Raw genomic sequence first — 22,470 nt, forward strand, 5'->3', positions numbered from 1 at the left:
GTAATGATGTTACAGGTATTTTATTATACATGTAAATTAATCCAGTTACAGCTTTTGCATATAATTACAGTAGGTGTAGCATGCATTGTTAATATTAAACATTGTTTTCTAATTTTAAACATTGCTTTGTTATTTTAATTATGCTTGAGCCTTGAGCAGAGGAGGTTGATTGTTAACTTTCTAGCTGTGAAGAATTTGAATCCAATGCTCACAGTCTCGTATCACCCAATGAGTTGTTGAACAAGTGAAGGAAATCTCAGAAGTCAGAACCAATGTTTCGAAAAATGCAGCTTTCTAATGACCCGGTTTTTAACCGAAACCGAACCATTTTAAACCGAACCGAGAAATCTCAAACCGAAACCGAACCGATGGTTGGGTTGCGGTTACGGTTTTCAATTTTAAAAACTGAGGTTTTATGGTTATGGTTGCGGTTCCGACCCAAAACCGAGCCGAACCGAACCACACTCACCCCTAACTTGGAGCATCTCCAATGGGACTCTTAAATCACTCTTTAAAATATAATATAATATTTGGCTCCTAGTGAGTTAAGACAATGAAAAAGATTTAATCTCCAATGCTTCTCTTTATACTTGCTCCTTATTCATATTTTATTCATATAAATGAGAGAGAAAAGTAAAAAGATAGAAATGTTGGTGGTAAAGTTGGAGGGAAAGTAATATTATATTCATGAAAAAAATGTTAAGAGCTCCTACATGCTTTTTAAAAGAGAGGAGAGATGATGAGCTCTTAAATTTTTAAAGAGCTTCAAGGAGCCCATTGGAGCTCTAATTCTTGTCTTGCTCTTTAAATTTGAAGTTAAGAGCTCATTTAGAGAGCCCCTTGGAGATGCTCTAAGAAAATGGAACACTAATAAAATGTAACAGCGTATGTGTGCGGAGTAAGATACAGTATGAAGTGAATGAGGAATTGAGGATGGAATTTTTGTAAAACAGCGTAAACTCTTAATTACTCACCTTCCCTCTCCTACCCCGTATACTCGTCATTTCCATCCCTTTAATTCTCATTTGATACACAATCACAATCTTCTCTCTCCTACACTGTAAATACCACACATATTCTCACTCCTCCTTCATGGCCTACAATCACATCTTCTGTCCGTAAAATCTTATTATTCTCTATCTGTATTTCCTACTGCTTCATTTTTGGTTCGTATATCATGGGATTTGGCGATTTACGACACTTCTCTAAACACGACAACTACTTATTCTTCTTCCATACTACTTGCTGCAGACTTTGTTTCTACTAGGAGCCTCTCTAGCTACATGGAGTTCGGCAGTGCTGGAGCAGGCGGTGGCTCCGGGGACGATCACTACGATGCCTTTGATCCTTACCGTAGAAAGAAACGTTATCATCGCCATACTGCTGATCAGATTCAGAAGCTTGAAGGGTATAATTAACTAAACTTTGTGCTACCTTGCATATATATAGCTAGTTAGTTATACTTCTTTTAATATTTATATATTAATGCCTTATCAAGAAATTAACCCAGAACTTTATGGTTACTGATCTTTAATTAGTTCGGTTATAATATTAGTATAGATTTCGGGGCATTTATCATGATTTATGCATGCACTTGGTTAGGCTGCAAAACCTAGCGACTAGTCTTAAAATTTTCACTTTTTAACCTAACATGTTTTAGGTCTTGTGAATTGTTTCCGTTTCTAAAATCTTGTTATGGAGATTGAGTTTGTCATGTGTGTAGTGTAGTTTGATTAAGCAGATGTTGTTGGTGAGATACTGAAGGTTTTTTTTTTGGTAATGCTTCTATGGGCGTGATCAAGAATTTTCAAAGAGTTTCCACATCCAGATGAGAAGATGAGACTGCAATTGAGCAGAGAGTTGGGTTTATCCCCTCGTCAGATTAAGTTTTGGTTTCAAAACCGGAGAACCCAAATGAAGGTTTTTGTTGATTTGTGAATCTTTATTTTTGTTGATTTGTTTTGGTTCATTATATATGTTAGCGTATACATAATATGTTTCTTGGTATTTGATTCGATCGATTAGGCGCAACATGAGAGAGCAGATAACTGTGCACTTCGTTCTGAAAATGATAAGATTCGATGTGAAAACATTGCAATCAGAGAGGCCTTGAGGAATGTAATATGCCCTTCTTGTGGTGGTCTTCCTGGTGGAGAAGATCCATACTTTGATGAACAAAAGTTGCGCATACAGAATTCACAACTGAAAGAAGAGGTTAATATTAGACTGTGTAATACTTTCTCCAATTAATGTGCATAATCACTTAATTTTGGTTAATGCAAATTTGGGCTTATGCTCCGAAAGTTCAACCTGAGAGTGAGATAATGTCATGATTTAATTGCAGCTTGACAGAATTTCAAATATGGCTGGAAGGTACATTGGGAGGCCTATTTCTCAACTCCCACCAATTCAACCTTTTCATATATCTTCATTAGACTTATCCATGGGAAGTTTCGGATTTCAAGGAATGCCTGGTCCTTCATTTGACCTCGATCTTCTCCCTGGTAGTTCGTCGAATGTTCCAAACATTCCATATCAGAGAGTGAGCTTAACAGATATGGATAAGTCACTTATGGCTGATATTGCTGGTAATTCTATGGGTGAGTTGATTCGGCTGTTGCAAAGCAATGAGCCATTTTGGATGAAGTCCATTGCTGACGGAAAAGAAGTACTCAATCTTGAAAGTTATGAGAGGATTTTTCCAAGAATTAATAGTCACTTGAAGAATCCTAATGTTCATATCGAGGCTTCAAGGGATTCTGGTGTTGTGATCATGAATGGTTTGGCACTAGTTAATATGTTCATGGACTCGGTTAGTATTTGTGTTTTTTTCGGGGATTTAGCATTATTTAAGATGCCATATTATAGGTTGCCTCTTTCAAAAAAATTATTTATTTCTGTTTTCGATTGTTAGAACAAATGGGTTGAGCTATTTCCCACCATTGTCTCGAGAGCTGCAACAATCGAAGTAATTTCTTCTGAAAGAATGGGTAGCCAAAGTGGTTCCCTACAACTTGTAAGCATTAACAATTCTTAGTGATTTTTGTTTTCCATTTTTTCAATAATATTATGTGCATGCATCTTAATTATAGCAAAGAGGAAACTGTTTGAACCTTGATTAATGGCAGATGTACCAAGAGCTGCAAGTCCTATCGCCACTGGTACCAACTCGACAATTTTGTTTCCTTAGATTCTGTCAGCAAATTGAGCAAGGTTCGTGGGCTTTGGTTGATGTTTCTTATGATCTTCCGCAAAATAACACGTTTACTTCTCAATGCCAAGTTCAGCGGCTGCCTTCTGGATGCCTAATTCAAGACATGCCTAATGGCTACTCCAAGGTCATAATTTCGTTTGTTATCATATACTTATACTACTGTGATTAATTTGTTTCTGCTTTGTCATAATATACTAACAGTTGATTCTCACGAATATATAGGTAAGTTGGATGGAACACATGGAAGTTGAAGATAAAGTACCTATTCATAGGCTTTACAGAGATCACATTTACAGTGGCTTTGCTTTTGGTGCTGAAAGATGGATTTCTACTCTTCAAAGATCTTGTGAAAGAATAGCCTGCTCACTGGTTATTGGACCTTCAATTCATGATATTGGAGGAGGTAGCGGATTTTACTTGTTACAAGCTCTGCTCATCATATCATTGTATAATCTACGTAAATGTGTTTGTTTAAGTAGTATATAACTAAATGTGCACTATTATATACTGTACCCATTTTCCAGGTATAACATCTCCGGATGGTAAACGAAGCATGATGAAACTTTCTCAGCGGATGGTCAACAACTTTTGTTCTATAATTAATCTGCCCAACAGTCAGCAATGGACTGCGTTATTTGGGACAGATGAGTTGGAAGTTCGAGCCAGTATCCACAAATTTACTAATCCTGGGCAGTCTCATGGCATGGTCCTTAGCGCAGCCACCACTATTTGGCTGCCAGTTCCTTCACAAATTGTTTTCAATTTCTTCAAAGATGAAAGAACTCGAGCTCAGGTACAAAGCTTGGCCACTTGAATTCCCTACACCTCTCTATGAATGTCATCAATTTTTTAATAATACAATCATTTAAATTTGCATAGTGGGATGTTCTTTCGGATCAAAATCCTGTCCATGAAGTTGCTCACATTGCCAACGGATCTCATCCTGGGAACTGTATCTCTGTTCTTCGGGTATGCTCATTTAATTTGAAGGACAGTTTTATCCCTTCTATTTAATTTCTTTAATCTGTACAGGTAAAAATATCATCATATACATTCTTTATGGTTTAGGTAGAATAAATCTGCACTGTATAAATTCTGCATGATTGTTCCCTTCCAGCAGGCAACATTAAAATCCCCAATATATTGTAATTACTCTTACCATCAAAATGTTAAATTCATAACTCATTGAAGGAATCTTTCATTAATAGTTTCCAGGCTTTCAATACGTTTTATTTTGCCAAAACCAGGCTTTCAATACTAGCCAGAGCAACATGTTAGTCCTCCAGGAAAGCTGCATAGACTCTTCGGGTTCTTTAGTCGTGTACAGCCCTGTAGACCTACATTCCATAAACATAGCCATGAGCGGTGAAGACCCTTCATTCATCCCCCTCCTCCCTTCAGGATTCACAATTTCTCCGGATGGTAAGACTGATATATCACAACATTCAAAATCTCATGATCAGGGAGCCTCAAGTAGCAGTGCCACGACAACGTCAGGGTCACTGCTAACAATTGTGATACAAATCATGGTGAGTCATAATATGGCATCAAGCGGCCCAAAAATGAGCCAGGAGTCGGTGAACACGGTTAATAACCTTATGGGAAATACAGTGCAGCAAATTAAAGTAGCCTTGAATTGCTCTAGTTGTTGAAATTAATCAGCTCAGTTTGGAAAAAGTTAATATTTAGTGGGGAGTTGAGCTTGGTTAGTTGAGAGCTCTGAATGCAGTATCATCAATAGCTATGAAGCTCATCACTTATTGCTGCAAGCACACCCTTTCTGCGACAACCGGGGAAAAGTGTTTTTACTTTTCTCAACTTCATTACCATTTTCAACCACTTTCGACAACCATTTATTATTTATTTATATAGTTTGTTAGTGGTTTGAGTTATATTTTTGTGGTTCGATTTTTATTTTTGTGGTTCAAAAGGAGTCAAGAACGCACCATAGATGAGAGGCTGCAGGAGTCTGAGAATTCATAAATCTCTCTGCTGAATTTTTAAATTTTTTTCGTGATGTGTGTTTTTTGTAACACAGCAAGGACAATGTATGGTTCGGGTATTGACTTCTGTTGATGAACTCTGTATACTTTTGCTTCTTTTTTTATGCATGGATTAATGAAGTTTGGATTTTGTCAAGTTGATGTGATACACATTTATAGTGTACTTAGATTTACTCTTACAGGATGGACCAAGTGAGACCATCTGTGCGGACTGTGTATTCGTTGTCACCGCAATCAAACTAGTTATCAGCCCGGGCCTCAAGCATCTGGGGGTAATATTTCATCAAGTCAAAGAGTTGTTTTACTCTCTCTCACCGGGTTTTTTATGATTTTTTTACACGTATTTTGAGATTACTAAAAAGTACTCTCTCTGTCCCATTTAATTGTATACGTTTCTTTTTAACTGCTCGACACGCATTTCAATGCTCTTATAAAATATAGTTCTGTAACTTATTTTTGAGATTTTCATTTTCTGTATAAAAATATAACATCCAAACTTTAATTCAGAAAAAGAAAATTTTAAAAATAAATTACACAACTACACTTTACGGGAGCATTAAAGTCCGTGCCGCGTCCCCGTCCCCCAATGTATACTACTCAGGGGGACGGAGGGAGTATAGTTTATAATGTTTTTTTTTTAAAAATCCCTTAAATAAAGTTTGATGTTTAAACTTTTATTTTTTAAAAAGAAAAATTTTAAAAACATTATTGAACTATATCTCAAGAGACTCAGAATGCGTGCAAACAGTGAACGTATACAACATGCTCGAATGGAAAGAAGATTTGTGTTTAATATAAGCAGTCAAAAATTAAGTAATGAGTTCTTTTGAGAGTAATCCAAAAATAAATATGTTTAGTCATGATTTGAAAGAGACAATATATCATATTAATATGGAGTCAATCCATGTTGCGTGTAGAACTAATGGTTAGAAATTTGAACTTGGAGTTGGGCTGCATGCAGTTGTGTGATCGAAGATCTTGGACAGTGGCCACTGGCCTGTGAAGAAGAACTCCTGGCACTGGGGTAATGGGCACATTAAATACTTGTTTAGAAGTTTTGATCCCATAATCAAAAAATGTTTTTTCATAATCTATGATATTAGTTGCAAATAAATTAAATTTTAGCCGGGCATCTACTGGGGAAGTATTCTAGTACAAGAATTGAAATAGAATAAACAATGCATGCAATGCATATAACTTGAAATTAATATTGCATGTAGGATCTGGTAACAAGTTCTTTAATTAATCAACATCTCTGAAGATAGGTGGTGACTGGTGAGAAAGAAGCGTAAATTGAACTTTGCTGCCCCTGAAAACAAGTACGTACGTAAAATCTTTGATAACAGATGTATTGGATTTGTTACTTGCATTTTGCAGTCTTTTTCAATTTGCTCACTTTTGCTATCAATAATCATATCTCTGCAGATCTATTAGCCCCAATTATTGACTGCTTGTAAAAGTACATCATCAAGTATATTTATCGACCTGGATCACTTTACTTTCACAAGGGTCTTTTGTTTTCCACCAGATAAGGAACATGTGGGGATTAACAACATAAGCCATTCTAATTAAGCCAGATAATATCAGGAGATCAAAAAACCGTTCTATATTAAATTTTCAAGTTCAGTCGACTTACAGCCTAGATCTTGGACGCCCTCTGGGTGTCTGCAAAAAGGAAATAAATCATCTCAGAGGATATTCAAGGGGTGTCATGCACTCATTGTGAGTTGGCTGTAATGATAAAATATATATATAATTATTTCAAGATGGTGGCTAAAAAATTCGAATTTTCATAAAATGTTCGCTTTTTTCAAAATAACAAAATCATGGCTAGACTTTTCCTCCGCTTTTTAAAAAGGTGGTTGCCGTCAACTCTCGTTAACGATACGGCGTTAAAGATTAAAAATTAAAAAAGTATTTTCAAGATGGTGGCTAACATTTGTTAATAGTACTCACCCAACATTTCGTCAAAATGTGAAAACTTTAGCAAACTTCTTGAAATTTATTCTTCAATTTTTCATCCTTAACGGCATATCATTAATGGAGTTGACGATAGTCACTTTATTTTAAAACGACGGAAAAACCCACGATTTTGTTATTTTAGAACTTGAGTCAATATTTTGTAAAATATTGAAAACTTTGACCAGCACACTAAAATATAATCTAAAATATGTAGACATTGTTTGCAAGAGCCAAGAGGTATGACTAGTAAAGAGGAGTTTAAGTTACTAAATCCCCGTAAACAGAGGGACCATCTACAAAAGAGGCAGATGTGTCAGTTTATAACAAGTGATGGGTGCAGTTACTGAGGGCTTGCGAGAAACGTTTGTCTGGGATGAGAATCTGGAAAAGGAAAAGTGGAAAATGACTCAAAGACAAGGGACTTTGAATCATTCATTATATGTATTCATCTGGCTAATTCCTGCATCATGCATGTATATATAACAAATTATCTCTATAAATATAAGAGTGTTCCATTTTGAAAAATTTAAAAACAAGAAAGGCATCAAATCGAGAGGGCGGTGGAGCTGGGAGAAAAATGTCTCCAGTGGGATTGCCTCCAGGTTTCAGATTTCATCCGACTGATGAAGAGCTTGTGAATTACTATCTTAAGCGGAAAATCCATGGGCTGGAGATCGAGCTCGACATAATTCCAGAGGTCGATCTCTATAAATGTGAGCCATGGGATTTAGCAGGTTTGTAAAATTCATCATTATGAATCCCTTCTACTTCATCCAATAGGTTCTGGCATATATAATGCTTGTGTGCATGATCATTTTCACGTGAGTGTTATAATGGTATCTAGTCGTTCTGTTAGCGAATCATGTCTGATCTGATCATACAAGTGTAAAACTTTGTAATTTAAAAATTATTGAGTAGGAGTGGTTAAGAGTTTATCATCTGTCGTCTCAGGTCCTGAGTTCGACCCTGCCTCACCCGAGAATTTCTTAGAACATATTGATTTCTTTCTTTAAACAGCAAATAGTTAATATTTAACTGATATCGAGCTATAAGTGTTTGGAATTTTGGAAAACTTGAAACCTCTGGTACTGATTTATTTCATCTTATAACATTGATTCATGCATCATGCATGACTGAATGCAGAGAAATCATTTTTGCCTAGTAGGGACCCAGAATGGTACTTTTTCGGACCCAGGGACAGAAAATATCCAAATGGATTCAGAACAAATAGAGCAACCCGAGCAGGATACTGGAAATCCACGGGCAAAGACAGAAAGGTTTCCTCCCAGAATTATCCCATCGGAATGAAGAAGACATTGGTTTACTACAGAGGTAGGGCTCCTCAGGGTATCAGAACTGACTGGGTAATGCATGAGTATCGCCTCGACGACAAGGAGTGTGATGACAGTACCTCCGGAATTCAGGTATATTGTTAAAGATAAATCATTGTTTGCAGCATATCCTAGTGTTTAACATTGTTCCCAAGCACACGCCACTTTTTTAGCATGCACTATATTATATTTGCAATATAGAGAAGACGTTTTATAATATTTTCTAATTTCACTTATAAACACACTACGGGGGTGTTTGGTTCATTGTTAATGAGGCCGGTTAACAGAAATCGGAACCTCAATCTCATGCATTAGTATTTTGATTAATTATTTGGTTGTATGGAACTTGAACCCATTTAAATCATACTATTCTCACCCCCTGTGTTTCCATACAATTCTCATTCTCGTTAAACCTCATCCCCATAACCTCCATTTTCATTCTCGATTCCCACTCAACATTAATCCAAACGCCCCCTATAGATGTGCACTCCCTCCTTTGATATTGTCAAAAAATCTACATAACATTCTCATAGTAAGATCCTTCTCTTTACAAATTTTCATCTCCTCTTTTTGCATTTACTCCAAAGACATATACAAAGCAAGATAATAGAATTTGCTTTAAGATACGTGAGAAACATATTAAAGCCAGATCAAAACCAGTACTTCTATAATTACTTTCATTACCCCTTGCAAAGATGAACCAAAGCTTGTGCATGTACGTGATTAACGAGCTAGGGGATGCATGGAAGCGTGGGTGAAAAGTTTGGCCCTTGATTACGCATTCTAATATATATATATATATATATACATGTGTTTGCGGCATGTGGAGAGTGAAGAGTAAACAAATTGCTTATTCGTTGCTTGCAAAACTGGTCTAAGATCTTTGCCTCTTTGGTATGGAAAAAGCATGGCTTATCACTTTATCTTTATCCAATGAGACAAAAGATATACTATACTCTCGTAACCTCAATATATACTGTATATCTTACCAACCCTAATGATTCTGGACCTGTACTTTATTTGTATCTTTTCCAGTTGTCCCCGAGTTTCGTTTTCAACTATATATAGTTTTAATTTTAGGGTTATTCGATCTGTTACACAAAATATACCAAGTTCAAGATTTATGTATCCAGTAATAAAGCTAGGATTTTAGTTCATAGACAAAAGAAATTTCCGTCGATAAAACAACTTTGTTGGCACAAGTTTGATTCAAACTTGTGCCTTCACTAGGAAGGTCTAGCTCCACAATCATGACGGCAAAACAATTTTTCTATTAAGGTTGAGCTCCATAATCGTGACGGAAAAACAATTCTTTTATTAAAGATGTAGGAGAAGGTCAGTAGGGCAAGTACCCCACTGCCTCAATGTAGCTTTGTTACACACCTACTTGACAAGAGGCACATGCAGCCTCCATTGACTGTAGCTTTATTACACATATAATTGACAAGAACTACATTTTATTTTCTCGTAGAGTTAGCGTGAACCTAAGTTTCACGTTGTCAAGATAAGTAAAAATCATATACAATATAAAGAGTCAAATAAGTCAATTAGTATGATGTCTTTTTGGAGGGAACCCCACGAACAAATTTGAGTGGATTTAGCCACAGCCGAGAGCCACGGACAATATCAGCATAATTTTATTTGCGGTTTTTCTATGGTGTGTAGAGGTGGCAATCGTTTCGTTTCGTATACTTTCGTTTCGTGTATTTTCGTGTTTCGTGTACTCGAAGGTGAAACCCGTATCCACCCGTTATTAATTTCGTGTACCTAATTTGAAACCCGTATCCGTTTCGAATCGTTTCGTGTATATTTCGTGTACTTTTCGTGTATATTATATATATATATATATATATATATATATATATATATATATATTTTAATCAAAAAATGGATTTAATATATATTTTCCTTTATAAATTTGTTAAATGTGAATAATATATATTATACTTATATACAATTCTTTATAAATTTGTTAATGTATCTACAATATATATCCACACATACATATAAATATATACTTTATACTCAATTATATATTTAATATATCATTACATATATATAATATATATAATCTACAAATATAAAACGGTTAAACATGCCCTTTGAAAAAAATAAAAGTTTACAAGCGAAACCGATGAAAATTATTTTGAAAATGCTTGTGACATTTTACAGAAAATAAAATTCTAGAACAAAATTAGAAAATTAATTCTAGTGTAAAATCATTTGCAAAACAACAGGAAAAGTATAAACTTGAAAGAAGTAATAAAACAACTCAGAAATAAAGGACAACTACAAAGAGCAGAACAGGGGGACAAGATAAAGCAGAACAGGGGACAAATTGGGAGATAAACATGATTGAAAACTGTCCCTAATATGGCGCATGATTCATAAAGACCGTTATAATTTTTTTATACGGTATAAAGATAAGTATAGGAATAAGCAAGCATAATATACACAATTCAGGAAAAAAAGATAGTCGTTAGATTAGAAGAAAATGGACGGACCAGATGGAGGACTCCAATACTCCAAATAATGTTGGTCTCCACTGAACTTAAGCCTATATATATATATATATATATATATATATATATATATATATATATATATATATATATATATATATATATATATATATATATATATATATATATATATATATATTTTAATCAAAAAATGGATTTAATATATATTTTCCTTTATAAATTTGTTAAATGTGAATAATATATATTATACTTATATACAATTCTTTATAAATTTGTTAATGTATCTACAATATATATCCACACATACATATAAATATATACTTTATACTCAATTATATATTTAATATATCATTACATATATATAATATATATAATCTACAAATATTTCGTGTACTTTCGTGTTTCGTGTATCGAAAATTAAAACCTGTATCCATTTTTTTCGTGTCGTTTCGTTTCGTGTTAGCGTGTTACGTGTCAAATTGCCAGGCCTAATGGTGTGCTCATGGGCACACAATGAGCACACAATAAGCACTAACTTCTATGAGTTTGATATATTTTTATTGGTCATCTAATCATAAATAAGGATGGTCCCCCTGTATTTGCATCAAGTCCACCAATTAAAATTCACCAAACTCATCAAGTTTAAGTTTAGTGTATTATGTGTGCTCATGGGCACACACTAGAAAGACCTTTTTATTTGAACTACGGTTGGAGGTCTTCAACGACGTGTACAGCGGCGGATGGGATAGCATAGCACCAGGAGCTTACATTCTTACTGAAGATTGGACAATATATATGCTCCCCCTCCCTGTCCCCCTCTCGATGTGTGTGCAACAAGCTAAAACCCAGATGCAAAAAGTTTTAGCGAGCATGTCTTGAACTTTCTTCGTTTCTCCAGGCAGATGTTGAGGAGAGACAAAGTTGAATAAACATTTTCATAATAAAGTCTCATGAGTTTTCAGTGCATTTATCTCCATTTCTGTGAAAAGGCAAAGTTTGTGGTCCAATTTGACCCTGCATTTCTTCCATTTGTAATCACTGCTCAGTTATAACATTTCTTAAGGCTAGTTATATGTCTTCTTACTCTCTTCCATCATATTCTACAGATAACCTAATCTGTTAACTTGCAGGACTCATATGCATTGTGTCGTGTCTTCAAGAAAAATGGTATATGCGGATCAGAACTGGAAGATCAAGGCCAACTAAACATGGTACTGACAGAAGAAATTCCGCAGGGCATCCTGACAGAGTACGAAACAGGGTCACCCTCGAACATTCTTCCCTCAGCGCCGAGTGCATGCATTGAAGACGAAGATAAAGATGATTCATGGATGCAGTTCATCAAAGATGATGCATGGTGTTCTTTCAACACTCCCATCCTGGGAGAAGAGACTTCACAGGTTACAGACGCTAATTAACTAAATAACCAATTTGTTTAAGTATGGGCTGTTGATATGTGATTTGGTATAACATCATCAATAAACACCCTCATGCAAAAGCGCATAAAAACATGAAAAACAATTTTAAACTTGTGTCTGCTTTGTATACTTGAATTCTCTTTGTGCCTAGTTTCTTTGTGCATTGTGGATAGGGTGTTCCTGGATTGTAAAGCTTTTTTAACTCTTTAATGGATTTACATTGGTGTAATTTTTGAATAAAGGGCATGCATTTGTTATGCAAGGTCCCCTACATTCTAGTTTCTGCTGTTTTTTGAATCAATGGTCCTAAAATTATTATTTGTTTTACAACTTATCTCTCACACCTGGTGTTGGTAGTCTTGGCACCTATGCTCATGGCATCCCTGCAGTACAAGAAGTCTAAAACTACAGCTGTTGCCATGAATCAACTTTCCGAGAAATTCGGCGGACGTGACTACTACATTGAGTTCCTGGTCTTATGTCTTTCTCATAAACAATCATCTTAAAAGGCAACAAAATTTTGAAGAGCCTCGGTCCAAACCAAACTAAAAATGTAATTGCAGACCTCAGACATGTCAGTGCAGAGTGCTATTAATCCCTCCAGTTTATCACCCCCTTTTATAATCAAAGTCACTTGGAAGTTATCAAGTGCTGAAATTCCCTGCTTCCTTCCCACCTATCTTCCACAGCTCAAAACTATCAGCCCTTAGCATAAATGAACTGGCATTTCGATGGCCACCACCTCCATATTTCTGAAAAACAATCACAGATGAAATTAACATGTTTACTAATATCTACTTGTTAAACAAGTTTACAACCACCTTACCTGGGATATGGGTGTTGTATCTTCATTCTCAATGCTCCTAAGGCTTATTTTTAACATCTGGTCATTTTTCAGCTCAGGCACTCCATAAACAACAGCTCCAATGCCCCTACAAGTATCACAACATATAATTATATAACTGTATTCTTATTGCATTAAACTGGTACAGACTTTAATACTTTAAAGAACAGCTGCCATTTCCTGACTTTAATTCTTAATAAAAAGCGTCGTGCAGATAAGAACAGAATATCAAGACATACAGGAAAAACAGATTAAAAATATCTCCTAATAAAAAAAAGTTCTCAATATGACCAATTTTAATTTATTTCAGAGAACTGTAAAATTTAACTTTTATACGTAGGCTATACATGCTGTCTGGGCATTTTAGCATGATTATCATTCATTCCATTCCATTCCACAATTTAAACTAATGTTGTGTTTGGGTGGGGAGAATGGATATTAATTTGTAAATATAAATGAACATAATAGAGGTAGGAGGGAAGTTTCCAAAAAAATTGAGCGAGCGCAAAATTGTTATGATGAGATTTGAGAAGAAATTGAGTATATGTGGGAATGGAGCATTCCTTCCAAAATTGGGGGTGTAATCTCTAGTATAGAGTGTAAGGAATGGAATGGAGGTAGGAATGAAATTGATAAACAATTGTCTGTAACATAGTTCAAATCTCATTCCATGTCTTCCAAAATCATTCATCCCAACCAAACACAACATAAAGCTCGCTCCTACTAGTGTAGAAATGAATGACCAATCCTTCTCTCCTCATACAGGTACATCATCCCCAAACATAATAAGTAAAGTACATTTTCATCTCTCACATGTTCTATCCATATTAAATCATTTTTACACTTTTCATGCCATTCAGCTCAAACCAAATTGGAGCCAAACCAAATAAGTGCCCACTGGTACTCTTCATAAAGAGAAAGCTATTAACTAGTAACTACTTCATACTATCATCCGCTTGTAACCCTATGAATTTGCAAGCTGAAAGAGATTTGTCTCTTAGGTTGTCAGTTGGTGTTAAAGGATTTTAGCAGCTTTTACAGCATCATCCCTAAAAAATAAAAATAAAATTGTCCTGCAACTGTCCCACTGCTTCAATCAGTAGATCCAAAAGCCAGATTCTGATAGAAAACAACCCTTCACTTTATTCAGAAAATAAGTCCCAATTTGACTTTAAAAGTCGAACAGCATAATATATCTAAAGGTGATATAAATTTATTAATATCAGTTGGGAAAAAATATATTTAACTGTATAGTTCCTCAAGTTGCCGACAAAATCACCAAAATAGATGCTTAGTTTCAAACAAATTACAAATTATCATAATTTAGAAATTCTAATATGCTGTTGTTTGAGTTCCAAGGCTAGAGTACAGTATACCTTATCCAGAAAGTACTATTTCCGTAAGGAGCAAGTAGTTTCAAATCTGCACATAGTTTACCACTGATTACCTATAGCATTCCATTATGTGATCTGTTAACACCATTGTCATCATTTTATATAAATCAATTTAATTATAGTCCTTTGTCATTCATTCACCTAAGGAAGTAAGAATAAACATTCACTATAATACTAGTTGCAGATGGCACCATTATCTCTCGAGAAGCACATATGCAGTACAAGGTTCTAAGGCCCGTAATGTCTCACCCAAGGATATTTCTAGTTAAAAAGGAACTGATGCAAAGAGGCAAATGATTTTTGCTCGTATATTGGAGTACAACCTATCCTAACCTTCCTAGTCCGTCCACAGCCTAATTATTTTCCTAATAGTAAAATGAGAATTCAGAAGTCAGAGTACGAAGATTCGGATAACATTTAAAAAGATGCGAGAACACTTATGCATAGGCTCCAGGCAGAAATTTCATATTATTTCATCACACGCACTTTTACTTTTGAGGTTGAGAGGGACAGAGATTGAATACATCTTAGGAAAGTTTAAGGGCCTTGAACAGACTTAAAAGGTCAATCTTTAATACCAAGCTTGCAAAATTTAAGGCTTGTGGAGTAGATTTTTATTTAAAAGAGATTCACTACATAGAAACTGTATTGAAGGAGTTAATAGATTGTCATAATGAAAGTTCTGTTTTAACTTGAACTACTGAATTTATTAGTTATCCCAGAAAGGAACTATAATAATGTTATAATGAAACTATGATACGATACCAAACACCTTATTTCATTTTGCACTAAAGTACAAAACATATATTGAGTGGAAAGTTTCCGAAGGAATCATAGTCTTACTTACTAGAAGCCCGAAATTCAATTCCCAATTAAGCCTGTCCATCAGCTCCTATATTTTATTTTGGCCTGAAGGAATTACAATTACATATGAGTAGCTGGAAGAACTAACAATTCTATCTTTATTGTGATGAAATTCCACAGAAAGGCAGCTAATATGACTAATAGTAATAAGGCTTCAGCTTTATTGACAATTTCAGGTGTAGTAAATAATTTATATGCTCCAGCCGCCTAAGTCTATAGATATTTACCCATGGCATACTCACTTTTACCCCTCTTCATTTCTCACTCATCCAAGTTTCTGTTTCACCTTCATCAATACAAGAAAGACTACATAGATCTAGGAAACTGTTCGATATTACCCATTACGGTTTTTATTTTAGTTTATACAATACAAACTCCTCGGTGACCCAGTTTGCAGACAAACGACCCTGCATCTTTTTTTGCAATTACAAGTGAGAATAATATATGCACGGAATAGATTTTTAGTCGACCTTTGAAATGATAAAACCATTCCGAATTCATCTTTCTAAGAAGAACTAACAGATACATCAGCACTTCGTAAAAGATACTGAAACTAGATATCCAAACTTATAATTAAGGAACCCAAGATGTTTCTATGATGTGATACAAAATTAATACAGTATACAAACCTCAAGTTCATTCTGCAGCTTTTATTAGCAAGCTGGTGTCCAAGTTCACTCCTCAACTCAGTAACAGAATCAGCATTGGCAGCCTGCAATAATTAGATATTCTTTTTTCATTTTGGACAATCAATAGATAGTTCAGCCTTTCCAAGCCCATGTAACAGTAAATTATAATGAACCAATAATACATCAACTTTCTCACAAAATTAATCCATCGTACTCGTGTCTAGCATGGTGTAGATGTCAACCCATATATTTGTTGTTGGTTTTGTCTAAATTCATCATAATTGAAACAAAAGTTGTAGTGAACCTATATCGGCAAAGGCAGACTGTTTAATCAAAATATATACTACCACTATTTGATAAGTCATACTGGACAAAGAATTATTAATTATTTACAGATTCCATATCTATTGTTATACAAGAAATTATATAGTAAATTTATGTACCATATTTTGGTTTTAAAGCACAACAGGAGGTAAGATTTAAGAAGACTAAAAGCTAAGCACATAAAGAAATTTAAAGACTTTCTAGAGATCTAGTCATAATCCTATTGCTGAAGACACGACATCAGACTGGATCTATGTTCCAAACAAGTATCCAAAAATTAACTAAATCAACAAAGATTCATATATTAAACTTGATATGAAATATACCAAGCATCGTCCAAAGTCTCCCCCGCCAAGTGCTACCTCATATGACTGACTAAGAACATCATCTATTAATCTCTGCTTGTGTGATAAGCTTAACATGCCTTGCTTTATAACAGAATCCAGATCTAACGAAAGTAACTGCAGAAGGTCCACCATTCATCAGAAAATCAACAAAAATTAATAACAAGGCACCGATGAAAATTCTTTTGTCATTTTACATAACATACCCATTTAGGGAAAGAATGAGGGGCATTGCCCAAAATCAAATATACACCCCATATACATACACAATTCTCGAGACAAACAAAAAATTTCACCAGGCGAATCTCTTCCTAAAGACATTCATAAAAACTGGTAACAATTTCCAAGAAACACAAAAAGCCCCATCACAAGAAAGTAGTAAGGTGAGATTATCTACTTTAACAATTAATATAACATACAATATTTATAAACCACATTACATTCATATACGCAAAACAACCGGTGTATTTAGAAATTATGTGATTAAATGGTAATTACGATTACATTACCTGCTGGAACAAAGATGGATTCAAGTTGGCATTAAATTCAACGTTCAAATCTTTCAAACCACTGCTGAAAGCTTTGCTATTGTGAAGTTTCCACTTCCATAAATCGGCATCTTCAATATATTCAAACAATGGCCTGACGCGTTCAAATTTGTTTATAGTTTTTCCATGATCACCTATTGCAAGAAGCTTTTCCTTAAAAAAATCGTAAGCGATTGTAGCCCCACTCCTATCCATATCGATCACCTTGCTCACATTCCCCCCCACAGCAATTCCTTGATTCAGCGTCTCGAGTGCAGTTTTATGATGATCTAATACGACAACACTATATAGCAAGGAGAAAACTTAAATCAAATAATCAATAGATATACATAGTTAAACTAAACGATACAATTATATCTGTGCTATCAATAGCCTTGTTCAGGGATATCTCATTCAAATTCCTCACATAAATTTTGATTGGAATGAGATTCTTTTATTAAAAAAAGAGTTAACATAGAACGAAAAGGTGGACAATTCACAAAATATTATATAAAACTAAATGGAAAAGGCTAAAAGGTTTCAAATTGGATCCCAAAAATGAGTCAACAATGCCACCTGTCATTTTCTAATTGTCTATACCTCTATTAAAAAGGAAGAACAATGGACGCTCCCGCATTCACATGAATATCAGTATCACCAATTGAAACGTTCCAAAAGTCACGTCATTTGGAACAATTTCTAGCAATACTCGTAACTAATTACATATGTTGCTCTCATCCAATGCAGTTTATATTAGTACTAAGTACCGGACTAGTGGAACCAAAACACAAATTAAACATACAGCAAGGAGCAAAGGCATATTTTAAAACTAAAAACAACAATCAAAAGTGGTGTGTAGCAGTGTGGCACATTAGTACAAAAACATATACTTAAAGTAAAGGGATATAAAAGCAAACCATTCAAGTTTAGAAGAGAGCTCCTGAACAAAACCAGGGGGACCCACAAAATCAAGAAGATAAGCAACATCGATTTCACACAAAGGAAGCTCCTCAACCCTGAAAAAGTACAACTGGAGTCAGTAGAATTTAGTTCAAGAACATCAAAGAAGCTTCCAATTTGAAAAGACAATAAAGGTATGTAGTGTATGTATGAATACCTTAGAGGGGTGTAGACAGTATTAGGAAAGAAAAAGGTGGGCATTGAAGTAGCAGAAAAATAGAGATGAGCAGCTAACGCAGCAAAAGCGCCATCTGGGCAGGGATAGTGATATAACACTGCCGATTTCTTCATCATGTTTATATTTTCTACTTCTCTGGAAAAAAAAGTGACACGCACCAATTTTCAAAATTACAAGGGCTATTGATTAGTCTATTACCTCAAAATCAGTCTTTATTTGTCCTATTATCAAAATTTATATGATAAAAGAAGAAATGTTGTAACTGTTCATCTCCATCCAAATGAATTTCAGAACATGATATTTCAAAAAAGCTTATTCTCTCGGCCCTATGCGACACTAGTCTAACCTCCCGTTCAGGTCAGAAATCGGGAATTTTTCTGAATACGCAACAAGAAATGTAGAACAATTTTATAAAAAAAAAAATTGGAGATGGGACCAAAGTCGAACAGTAGCCAGTGTTTCCCCATCTCGAAATTCTATATAATATAATACAAATGACTATAATAATTCTAAAAAAAAAATTGTTGTGATTAACTATAATCGGTAGTTAAAATACGATATCAAATAAAAATATTATATGTTATTATTTATTAACGTAAGTTTAGTTACAAATTAATATATATATATATATATATATATATATATATATATATATACATACACACACAAACACACATATAATTTTTTTAAAAAGGGAGAAGAATTCTCCAATTCCCCTCGAAGTTCCCTTGTAACAGCGGCTACAAGATCTAAGCAAGTCTCGTAACTATTATTTACAATCATATTACTGATTTAAGTTCATAATAAGTATTTATGAAAGTTTTGAGGATGATTGAATTATAAAATCACAATAACAAAATACAATCAATAATAGATGTATTTTTTTTACGTATTAAAGAAGGATATGTGACATCCCTAAGATCCGGGGTCTAAATCTGGTGTCCCTAACACAAAAATAATTTAAAACTTGGATAATTGGAAGATAGTAAAAGCAAATAATTTAAAACTTGGATATTTTTAAAAGATTAAAAAAATCAATTTGACCCCTTGAGAATAGGATCGCACATAGGCTACAGTATTAAAATCAGAAATAAATTATTAAATCTTATCACAACTTAAGCCATGTCAATAACAAGACTTCGATAAGAAGTATTGTTAATAACTTAAAATATAAAAGTATTGGTAATTGAACAGGAATAATTGCAAATCAAAGGTTCCTAGAATATATACATCAATGTACATGAGAGTCACATGATATGAGCAAATAAAACTAAATCACAATGCTTGAATAGAAAAGACACTTTTTTTATTTAACAGAAATAGTTGTTTAACCCCCAATTTCCAAATATAAACCACAAAATCTTTCGATTCTTTTGTGTGAAAGACATGCATGTGCTAACACGATAATCAGCCGAGCATCACGCACCGGATACACGCCCGGTACTTGATGCTCAACATAAGGTGAAAGACATTTGCTTGGTGCTTGTTCCAAAAATAAAGAGGGATGCCCAAGGCACACACTGGCATAATGTAACATGTAACTCATGACCGGCATTACAGTCCAACAAATGAGTCCAATGGGTTAACAGGTTTCATAATCAATTAACCAAATAATTCTGTTAACCAAATATAAAATCAAGTTTAATTTGGTTCAGTTCAACATTCTCAATGAGATACAATCCAAAGGAATATTGAACAAGACATAACCATTAGCCACCAAAGTAAACAAGGATATGTACATCATTAAGTTATAATCAGTATAATGGATCTGTTATTGAAAAACAATAGAAAGGATAAAAAAAAGAGTGCAAAACTTGCTTTTTAAATATAATAGAATAATAAAAAAATTGTTTTTAAAATATAAGGGATGAATAGGAATAATTACCTCAATGTTACTAATTTTTGCTTTGAATAAACTCCACTGGACTATCTTACGGCACACTCTTGCCTCAACTTCGGCTCTTTAGTAACCCCTAGTCTATCCACTGTCTGGCTCGGACTCTCTTCTCAACGCCTTTAACTAAACAAAAGATAGTAATTTAGTTGACGAACAGACGTGATTTCTGTAACGAGATTAACAATCAAAAATCTTAACTTCTACCCTTCACAAACAAACATATATATCTACATACATATATATCTAATTTATTTATATACATGTATGAGTACACATGATGATTTAACTTATGTAATGATAACATGTTATTAACAACAAGAAATCTCCATTTTATGCACTAGGTGATAGTACTGTTAATATGATAATTACATAACTTTAACCAACCAAGAGTAGAAAAAGGAATTATAACATATACAGTATTTATTTATTTAAATCTCTTGTCTGCAAGCATTACCGATTATTTACATTCAGTTCTAATAATTACACATCTTTTACCACTAAAACTGATAACAAGAGTTTCAAATAATACTAATCTTTACAGCTAGACAAGCATAAGTATCACCTATTATATGCTAAGAATATACACATGAACTAGTTTTCTAAACTTATAATTCTATGATTCCTAGTATTATTATCATTATTATTATTAGTAATAATAATGACATCATTCTGATATTAGCTGAACTGCAATTATACTTCAGTCAAGATGTCTATTAAACAACGATGAATAAAAACTGAGGTTCCCCCGATATACTCCAGTAACAAGTTCCTGAACGGCAGCCATTTCCAACTTTATACCTCCGCAAATGTAGGACTCTTACCAAACCAACCACTCTCGGGTACTCCCTCCTCAAGACACCCTGCACAGGCAGGGCATCCCTCATCTCCCTCTCTCGCTGCAAACTCAATTGCAGCCTCCGCCTCCGCCAAAAAACCATCAACAACTGCAACTCTCTCCCTCTACTGCAACAGAACCGAACGAGCCAATAAACCACCACTGTGCCGCCCTGCAACTCCGACAATCAAAACAATCACCGCCGCTGACACCATACTCTTTCACCACCGCCACACACAGTACCAAACAGAGAAGAGGTATACATACGTGATACATATTAACACAGAAATATATAAGCAGCTAAAAGAAGCAGGAATCGATTTTAATTACCTCTGTCTAACTTCTCAGCGCCACCCCCTGTCACCTCAATCCCTAACCCCCAATTCGTCCCGTATATTCAAGTCGCTGTATTATTTTTACCATCTTGAAACCTTGCAATCCGCTTGCGGTTATAATATTTATTATTTTATAGTATATATTTTAGATTTAACTAATTTTATTGAAAGTTGAATTATGATAGAATAATGTGATTAAATAAAACTTTTATTTAACGGCTGAATGAATTGTTAATAGTTAAATCCGTCAAATAGCTAATTTAAAAATAAGTCAAATATTTTAATAAAATGTTAAAATATATTATATTTTTTATATGTTATAATTTAAGAAAACACATAAACCTAGATTTAAACAACTCAATCAACCTTTTAATATTTTGTTATTAATAATATAGAATTAATCCTTAAAATAGAATCATAGAAGTATAAAACATATTGTAAGCTAAAGGGAAGTGTACTAATCCATAACACTAACCTAATTTTTAGTTTTGTGGTTTAATAGACAATAAAAAATATATTAGAATATGTTATAAATTAAGGAGGTCCATGAATCAAATATGAACCGGTTTATCAAACTCGACCGACCAACTGAACTTTTCATGTTTTTGTTTTAATCAGTGTTCTAAAAAGCGCATTAAGCGGCCGATTAAGCGGCCGCCTAAGCGGAATCGGCCTTAAAGCGCTTCGATTTTGTACTAAGCGAGGGATTAAGCGTTTTTGAAAATTAAGCAGACAATTAAGCGGATTAAGCGGTCGTTAAGCGGATTAAGCGGTAATTAAGCGGTCAAAATGATGTTGACTTGCTAATTTTTTTAAAAAAAATAATTTTGAAATATTAATTTTTTAATAATATAACTATAATTATATTATAAAATTAAAAAAATATATTTTATCAAAAATATAAAAAATGCATATTCTTAACACAACA

The 22,470-nt window shown here is 34.2% G+C and overlaps 3 protein-coding genes across 5 annotated transcripts; 2 read left to right on the forward strand and 1 right to left on the reverse strand.

Annotated features, from left to right (window-relative positions):
• Window positions 1–943: 943 nt before the first annotated feature.
• LOC108213472 (homeobox-leucine zipper protein HDG11) lies at window positions 944–5,322 on the forward strand. Its single transcript, XM_064089158.1, has 10 exons — window positions 944–1,408; window positions 1,803–1,920; window positions 2,026–2,214; window positions 2,345–2,812; window positions 2,915–3,016; window positions 3,129–3,338; window positions 3,437–3,617; window positions 3,739–4,007; window positions 4,094–4,183; window positions 4,462–5,322. Exons 1-10 carry the CDS (start codon window positions 1,284–1,286, stop codon window positions 4,864–4,866), a joined length of 2,157 nt encoding a protein of 718 aa, XP_063945228.1. The 5' UTR covers window positions 944–1,283; the 3' UTR covers window positions 4,867–5,322.
• Window positions 5,323–7,647: 2,325 nt separating this feature from the next.
• On the forward strand, window positions 7,648–12,640 carry LOC108214988 (NAC domain-containing protein 54). Its single transcript, XM_017387278.2, has 3 exons — window positions 7,648–7,913; window positions 8,323–8,603; window positions 12,124–12,640. The coding sequence occupies exons 1-3, from the start codon at window positions 7,757–7,759 to the stop codon at window positions 12,409–12,411; spliced, it is 726 nt and encodes a 241-aa protein (XP_017242767.1). The 5' UTR covers window positions 7,648–7,756; the 3' UTR covers window positions 12,412–12,640.
• LOC108214987 (uncharacterized) lies at window positions 12,589–21,637 on the reverse strand. Of its 3 annotated transcripts, XM_017387275.2 has the most exons (9): window positions 21,538–21,637; window positions 20,361–20,495; window positions 18,455–18,610; window positions 18,255–18,353; window positions 17,320–17,641; window positions 16,793–16,927; window positions 16,143–16,225; window positions 13,238–13,343; window positions 12,589–13,163 (listed from the first exon to the last, which is right to left on the reverse strand). In XM_017387275.2, the coding sequence occupies exons 3-9, from the start codon at window positions 18,589–18,591 to the stop codon at window positions 13,056–13,058; spliced, it is 990 nt and encodes a 329-aa protein (XP_017242764.1). In that variant the 5' UTR covers window positions 18,592–18,610; window positions 20,361–20,495; window positions 21,538–21,637; the 3' UTR covers window positions 12,589–13,055. The 3 variants fall into 3 exon arrangements, with proteins under 3 accessions (XP_017242764.1, XP_017242765.1, XP_063946553.1); XM_017387276.2 differs by lacking the exon at window positions 20,361–20,495 and having other exon boundaries at window positions 21,538–21,635; XM_064090483.1 differs by lacking the exons at window positions 20,361–20,495; window positions 21,538–21,637 and adding an exon at window positions 18,738–18,852.
• Between the last annotated feature and the right edge of the window lie 833 nt (window positions 21,638–22,470).

The sequence above is a fragment of the Daucus carota genome, chromosome 3 (assembly GCF_001625215.2).
Source record: "Daucus carota subsp. sativus chromosome 3, DH1 v3.0, whole genome shotgun sequence".
In the NCBI taxonomy this organism is placed as follows: domain Eukaryota; kingdom Viridiplantae; phylum Streptophyta; class Magnoliopsida; order Apiales; family Apiaceae; genus Daucus; species Daucus carota.

Bases quoted from the DNA above. Each gene is read 5' to 3' on its own strand.
- LOC108213472 (XM_064089158.1), top strand. From the start codon at position 1,284: ATGGAGTTCGGCAGTGCTGGAGCAGGCGGTGGCTCCGGGGACGATCAC. The intron at 1,409-1,802 runs GTATAATTAACT...GGCGTGATCAAG, and splicing joins CAGATTCAGAAGCTTGAAGG to AATTTTCAAAGAGTTTCCAC. The intron at 1,921-2,025 runs GTTTTTGTTGAT...TCGATCGATTAG, and splicing joins ACCGGAGAACCCAAATGAAG to GCGCAACATGAGAGAGCAGA.
- LOC108214987 (XM_064090483.1), bottom strand. The intron at 16,226-16,792 runs GTATATTTCATA...TAATTATTGCAG, and splicing joins GAGACTTTGGACGATGCTTG to GCTGCCAATGCTGATTCTGT. The intron at 13,344-16,142 runs GTTTGTATACTG...TGATACTTGTAG, and splicing joins AGCTGCAGAATGAACTTGAG to GGGCATTGGAGCTGTTGTTT.
- LOC108214988 (XM_017387278.2), top strand. From the start codon at position 7,757: ATGTCTCCAGTGGGATTGCCTCCAGGTTTCAGATTTCATCCGACTGAT. The intron at 7,914-8,322 runs GTTTGTAAAATT...GACTGAATGCAG, and splicing joins TGAGCCATGGGATTTAGCAG to AGAAATCATTTTTGCCTAGT. The intron at 8,604-12,123 runs GTATATTGTTAA...GTTAACTTGCAG, and splicing joins ACAGTACCTCCGGAATTCAG to GACTCATATGCATTGTGTCG.